Source organism: Octopus bimaculoides, chromosome 2 (genome assembly GCF_001194135.2).
Source record: "Octopus bimaculoides isolate UCB-OBI-ISO-001 chromosome 2, ASM119413v2, whole genome shotgun sequence".
Classification (NCBI taxonomy): Eukaryota; Metazoa; Mollusca; class Cephalopoda; order Octopoda; family Octopodidae; genus Octopus; species Octopus bimaculoides.
The window spans coordinates 92,524,766-92,531,938 of record NC_068982.1 but is presented as its reverse complement, the minus strand read 5'-3'; the positions used below and the strand labels follow the sequence as shown (position 1 = coordinate 92,531,938).

The window sequence follows — 7,173 nt, the reverse complement described above, 5'->3', positions numbered from 1 at the left end:
GTGTGTGTGTGTGTGTGTGTGTGTGTGTGTGTGTGTGTGTGTGTGTGTGTGTGCACCTATGTAAGAGCATGTAAACACACATACATACAATTATTGTAATAAATAATGGTTTTTCCCACTGATCCCACTGAGAAGTGGATGAGCTAAGTACATAACAAATACTTATTGATTCTGGGAGAAAAGAAAATCAAAGTTGGCTCCAGCTGGATTTGATTTCAGAATGTAGGGGTATGTAACTAAATACTACAATGCTTTTAATTCATCATATGTAGCAACTGTATCACTCCTCTACCTTATAATGATTGATATTTCAGCAAGAAATAGTTATACATAAAACCTGTACTTCTATCTTGATTATCCAACATTTCTTCTAGCTCTAGTTCAAATCCTGCTGGGGTCAAATTTGCCTTTCGTCTTTTCAGTGTCAATAAAATAAAGTATCATTTAAGTACTGGGGTCAATAATACTGACTAACCCACTTCTGCTAAAGTTGCTGCCCTTGTGCCAAAATTTGAAACAATTATAATAATGAGCCTATTGTATACAGCCCTCAGGTGCACTACAACTCATCAGCAAAGTGTAAAAAAGAGGCGAGAAAGCAGAAATAATTCATGTAAAGAAAGGCAGCAATGATAGCCAAAAGTGCCTGCATAGTACACAAAATGAAACACAATAAAACAGAAACATGGAGAGTAAAAGAACCACAAAGTGGAAATGGGGTGTAGGTACTGCTATGCATACAAACATCCTGGACTACATCTAGGAGAGAGTTACTTAACTGATGAGTACTCAGTCACTAACAGAATGCTCCAGCCTCTGACCTACAGGCATTCTGTCCCCTCTCTGTATTTTCTATCACTACAGTTATGGTTTCCCTTCCTTAGAATTGACTGATCTCATACATCCACCACTCAGGCACTCCCAATCCACTCATTTATCCAACTATCATCACCTTTGTTGCATCCAAACTCTGCCCCCACCAACCTTGCACTAACCAGTATACCTAGTCCTTTCTCTCAAGAAATTTGGCCCTCCCTGCCTACATCTTTCCAGTAAGTGTCTGACAGTCTGGCCACCAATATCTCACCCAGGAGTGAAACAACAGCCAAAATAAGGTTTGTACACATGACCATATAGCCTGTAATCCAGCCAATAAATATCAATCTACTTTTTCTGTATTTCAGCTGATGAAAATCCCAAGCTATGAAGACCGACTCAAAGTGTTGTTGTTCCGTGCTGATTTCAAAGAAAGAATCACTAAATTAAATTCGGTGAATACAATATTTGCATAAAGTTTAATCTAAACACTGTTTTTGCCTTCTTTTATAATATATAAGATTAATTTTATGTTAGAATACATTTCTAGTTTTACCTAGAATAATTTATATTATTGATATAGATCTCATTCAACTACAGTTTATAAACACAAAATTCTTTTAAAACTAAGCTAGAAATCATCATCATTTAATGTCCACTTTTCCATTCTTGCATCGGCCAGATAGAATTTGTTGAGGCAGATTTTCTATGACTAGGTACCTTTCCTGTTACCAACCCTCACCTGTTTCCAAGCAAAGTAATACTCCCCCATGGCCAGACATTTTTTACTTCTGGATTTTTAAAGACTTTATATGAGAAGATTTACCCACTGGCAACAGGTTCCCCACTCCTGGCATGGTAGTTTCCTTAACCAGTTGTTGTTGCTGCTGTTGCAGTTGTTGTTATAATATTTTGTTGTTTCATTTGTAGATTATCCACAACATCATGACAGCTTCAGTACAACTAAGGAAAAGCAATCTTTTAGTAAATGTTTTACAGGTAAGCATTATGTTTTAATGTCACACAACCCAGTCATTAAAAAAATGACTTCAAATTTGAACAGATACTGACCTTATAAGTAAGTCATAAGTACACCCACCCCCTATACACACACATACACACACACACACACACAAAAAAAAAAAAAAAACTACCACTCACATATTTGTGGCAGAATAAAGATTCTGGACCATGTCCCTCTATACACATTATTGACAAGGTTTTCTTACAGTTGGCTGCCCTTCTTATTGCTAACCTTTACCTGTTTTCAAGCAAGGGACCTTATTCCCCATGTCTTCACAAACACAAAACTGGCAGACAATTTGTTGAGAAGGAAAAACAATAAACATCACTGTTTGTAGTTCAATGCTTTTCGTGTAAAACAAGGAATCAAAACATTCACACACACACACACACACACACACACACACACACACACACACACACACACACACATGCATATATCATCATTTGACCTCCATATTCCATGCTGGCATCGGTGCGATGCTTTGACAGGATTTGATGGGTTCAAAGATTGTATTCTGTTCAAATGTTTGCTTTTACATGGTTTCACTGAATGAATGCCATTTCTAATGCCAACCACTTTACATCATGTACTGGATGCCTTTTTTCATGGCACCAGCACTTGTGAGGTTGCCATGTCATCAGCAAAACTAAGATTCTCTTCAATTGGGTGGGATTACACTAGAGATGAAGGCAGCATTTTGCTATGGGATGAGAGGTTAAATAGTGAAAGAGAGGATTTTAACAGAGCAAGTTTCTTGCTGTAGAGATAACTACATGACTATTCACCCTTTGAAAGAGAGGGTGGGTGGCCAAGAAAGAGCTGGAAAAAATATAAAAATAGTGGTGATGCAGTTTCAAAGTATTCCCTTAAGATACAAGATGAGTAGAAGTGAGTAGGGACAGGAGAATAGAAAATGTGTGAGTTGAGGTTGTAAAAATGTATGGGAGAGTGAGAGATGGTTAGAAATAAGGAATGGGTTACAGGATGAATATAATGAACAAGTGTTGAAGGCTGAGAAGTAAGGCTGGTCTATATATTGAGGTCCACTTTGCCTCCCATCCTTCAGAGGTCAATAAAATAAGTACCAATCAATAAAACAAATAGTGAGATTCTGATAACCAAGTAAAACCTCTAATGATGATGTTATTATTACAACTGACAGGAAAATATTATGTGTTGTTAATTGTAATTATTTCTGTTTTAATTTAACTTTCTGTAGTTGAAATCTTCTGATTCTTCTACACTGAAACCAGTAAAAGAATATTCTCAATGAAATTGTTCTTTATTTTTACCCCTAAAATGATAGGCCAATTGAATGGCCCACTTGTCTTGTAAGGATTAAGTTAAAATCTAAAAAAGATAAGATTAGTAATCCAAGATATTTTTCCACCAGTATTTCTTTCTTATTTCCCTTTCATACACAATTTTATAAAATCTCACTACATTTCTCTCTTCAGATGATCCTTGCTATAGGGAACTTCCTTAATGAAGGAAATAGCAGAATTTCAAATGCTGCAGGCTTTCGGATAAATTTTTTGACTCAGGTAAACATAACTAAAATATTTTATTATACCCGTGCTATATCAATAAAAAATAATTGAAACAGAGGAGTGACAAGCTAAAGGAATTGCTATAATCAGTTGCATCCTTTGTGGCTTTGAGTCTGTTTTTAATCTTTCCATGACAGTAAAACAATATCTATAATATACTGGAGTTGATTTGTTGACTGAACTCTGCTATAGCAACAACAAACTACATTGGATGACAGTAAGTCATCTGGTGAAATAAGTAGAAAGGCATTTCTTTTAGAATACCTAAATGTTTAAGTTTACATGATGCATATTATGAAACTATACAGGTTTACAACTATGATGTATATTGTAAAACTGCATAGTTTTACATTATACAGAGGTTAAATTAATTGAATCTACTTCTTTCTTCGTGTAACTGCTTCTGGAAAGAAACTGTCTGTGCTTTTAGTCCATAATCTTCAAAATTTCACACTGAAGATTACCCATATTATTCTACCAAGTTATATACCCCCCCCCCATCAGTCCAAGAGAACCAGGAAAGGCTATGAGTACTGAGCTTCCCCCTCAAACTTTTGATGAAATTACACTGAGTGTAAACCATCTTAAAGAAAAGATCTAGTGCATAATTTCTATAAAATTTCTAATATTGTTGATTGACAAAATCCAATAGATTTAATTTGGGTTTTTTTTGGGGGGGGGGGGTTGTTTTTCAATGAGATAATCAATAGAGAAAAATCAGTGCCCACACCTTTTCAAAACATCTTCAAGAGTGATGACAGAAAAGAGAGAAAGAAAACTCTTCTCATTTCAGAGAATTGTTCTTTATACTTAGAACAGAAAGGACTCTGCTAAAGACCCCAAAAAGCAGACAATCGTGTTCAGTTCACCATCTATATGAGAAGACATGTTACCATGTAAAAGCCATAATTATGCTGATGAAAGAGTAAAAGAAATTTTGTTCAATATTTCATCTATATAAGGTTCTAGTCAGAAATAGAAATATCATGGAGAATCAAACTGTAGTAGATAATGAACCTCAGATCAGCCCTGGTCAAACAGACTTATAATCAAATGTGTTCCAGCTATAATCATTCCATTTCAGAGTGGATTTAGGATTACATTATTAAATATGGTCTTCCTTTTTAAGAAGGTAGAATGTGATATGAAAGAAATTTGGTTACTATTTCTAAAAAATTGAGTGACTATTTTGAGGCTCCCTTGAGTAGACAACTGTGATCAATTAGTTACAGTTTCACTGTAATATGTCTATACATGGCTAGAAGCTAATGTGGTCAATATCTTTTAATAAAATTTCTATTATGTGTTCACTGGAGAATTTTTGTATGGTCTCTCAACCTACTAGATATAGCAGACAAATCTCATTCAAACCACACACTACAGTCTAGAAAAAGAGAAGAACATTAAATAATTTAATCCTAGTCAATCTTAAAGTAATAGGACAGTCCAGATTAGAGAATACTTTTAATCATAGGTCATACCACTGATTACTAACCTAGGGCTAAGCAAGAACAACAGCATTGTAAACAGCTTTTTATATCAAATTAACATTTCATAATTAATTATGTTATTTTACTCTCAACAAACTATTTTTGCATTTACCATTGTCATTTCTTTCTTTGTAGATTGATGATACAAAAGATATAGAAAATAAGACATCGCTTCTACATTCTTTAACAGAAGCCGTTAGCAAGAAATTTCCAAATAGTGACTTACGTTCTGAACTGTTAGCAGTAATAGAATGCGCAAATGGTAAGAAACATCAGATGCCACTGAATGTGAATGTTTTTCATCCAAATTCATGATTCATCACTCTATATCAGTGCTTCTCAAACATTTTAAACTTTAGTTCCCTTTTCTTTTACTAACAGCCTTTCAAAATCCCTTTGCTGCAATGCAACAAAGTTAAATATACCCCAAAAATTGCTACCAACAGGTTTGTTACTTTTAAAAGGTCAACTCATGCAATCAAGTTATTCCATCAATACAATATGGAACATCAAAACATTTTGACTGTTCATTTTACATGACGATTCAAAGAGAATAAAACTGAAAATATTTTTGAAAATTAGGACAATTAAAAGACACATTTAATCATCCCTACCACAACTGATGAAATAAAACTTTTCATTAGTATCCAAGGGACAGTACTGTCTATTTTGAGAAACCCAGTTTTCTATAAGCTAGTGAAATGCTTGAATCAATGGGTAAGATTTAACCATGGTACTCACTTGGTGTACAGGACAGAAGAATTTCTTAGATATAAGGACAACATCCTGAAGCTGGTAGTTTTTTACTCTAACAATTGAGTTCCTTGTAACTTAATTTCATGTAGTGAGTATATAATTTTGTTTACATTAACCTTTAAAGTAAGGTAGGATACAGGATATCCTATAAATAATATTCATCACAGATTATCATATTTTTTTAATAAGATATAAGCAGGATACAGAGGACCTTAATTTTGGCCCTTTATGATGTTTTGTTCGTTTAAAAACCACATTTGCTGGTTGGGTAATGTGACTTTGCTGAATATCAGGTAATATTCTAGTGAATTGCAACATCAGATATAGTGATCTGATTGTTAAATATTTCTGCTACAAGGTATAACATAGGATACTATTTTGAAAAGAGTTGGTTGCAGAACATGCCTTTTTTTAAATAGAACAGAATAGAGAGGATGCTCTTTCAAAATAAGATAGGACATAGAATATCCTTGCATCAGGTTGTTGAATTACCAGTTAAAGAGTTGCTAGTTTGTTTCATCCCTGAACAACAACTCTAGGCTAAGCCTAAGGTGCACAGAATGTTAGCACAGCTCACTGCAACAAGCAACTGAAACTTGATGAAATAGAATAGAGTTGCATTTGCTTTTCTTAATTATCTAATACATGTCATTCAGGTATTTTTACCATCACAGAAGTGGAATACATCATCAAAGTTAAGGCAGAACACTAGCATAAAAGTGGCACACTCAGAGTGATATATTCCATCATTTAGGTGGCACACACCATAAGAGGGGGCACATTCCATCAGGCAGGTGTAACATTTTATTAAACAGGTGCCATCTTATCAGATGTAGCACATTACATTAAAACAGTACAAATATAAATAATCTGTCAACATGGTCAAATGAAAATTTAGAAAAATAGGGATATTCCTATTATATTGTAGTGTCCACTATTCTGCAATAGTATTCACTCAAACATATTTCTAATATGCAAGATCACACTGTTCACTCTACTATTCTACATTACACTGTCCACTCCACAATATTACACTGTTGCTCTAAACCACTTTATATTGTCCGTCTTCCTATATATTACATTATAGTGTCATTTCCAGTATATTACTCTATTGCAGTGTGGCTCTGCTATGTACAGCATTATAGTGTCCAATCTGCTATATGATACATCATAGTGTCCCCCATTATCATCGTCATCATCATCATTATTGTTCAATGTTTGTTTCCCATGCTGGCACATGCTGAATGGTTCAGCAGGAACTGACAGGTCAGAAGACTGCATCAAGCTCTAATGTCTGATTTGGCATGGTTTCCAAAGCTGGAAGCCCTTCCAAAGGTCAACCACTTTACCTTTTAGGTGCATTTTACCTATTAGGTGCATTTTATCCCTGGCACTAGCACAAGTAGCTCACAAGACAAGACACTTCAATTAAGTGATGTGCAGTATTGAAATCAGTAGAAGTATGATAGAGGGACAGGAATAAGTGTCATGCTGAAGGGGAGATATTTGGCTTCTCCCACTGGAGAGAGGGGGA

General features: G+C 34.8%; 2 protein-coding genes across 2 annotated transcripts in view; both read left to right on the top strand.

Moving 5' to 3' along the window:
* The window catches only part of LOC106883994 (uncharacterized), a 63,738-nt gene extending 63,358 nt beyond the window's left edge, over positions 1 to 380 (top strand). The window contains exon 20 of the mRNA XM_052965862.1: positions 375 to 380. Coding sequence (XP_052821822.1) covers positions 375 to 380 — 6 coding nt within the window. The remainder of the gene's footprint in view (positions 1 to 374) is intronic.
* A 430-nt stretch (positions 381 to 810) lies between these two features.
* LOC128247114 (delphilin-like) overlaps positions 811 to 7,173 on the top strand; it is a 17,747-nt gene continuing 11,384 nt past the window's right edge. Inside the window, exons 1-4 of the mRNA XM_052965936.1 lie at positions 811 to 1,271; positions 1,747 to 1,815; positions 3,301 to 3,387; positions 5,019 to 5,145. Coding sequence (XP_052821896.1) covers positions 1,188 to 1,271; positions 1,747 to 1,815; positions 3,301 to 3,387; positions 5,019 to 5,145 — 367 coding nt within the window. The 5' untranslated portion in view covers positions 811 to 1,187. The remainder of the gene's footprint in view (positions 1,272 to 1,746; positions 1,816 to 3,300; positions 3,388 to 5,018; positions 5,146 to 7,173) is intronic.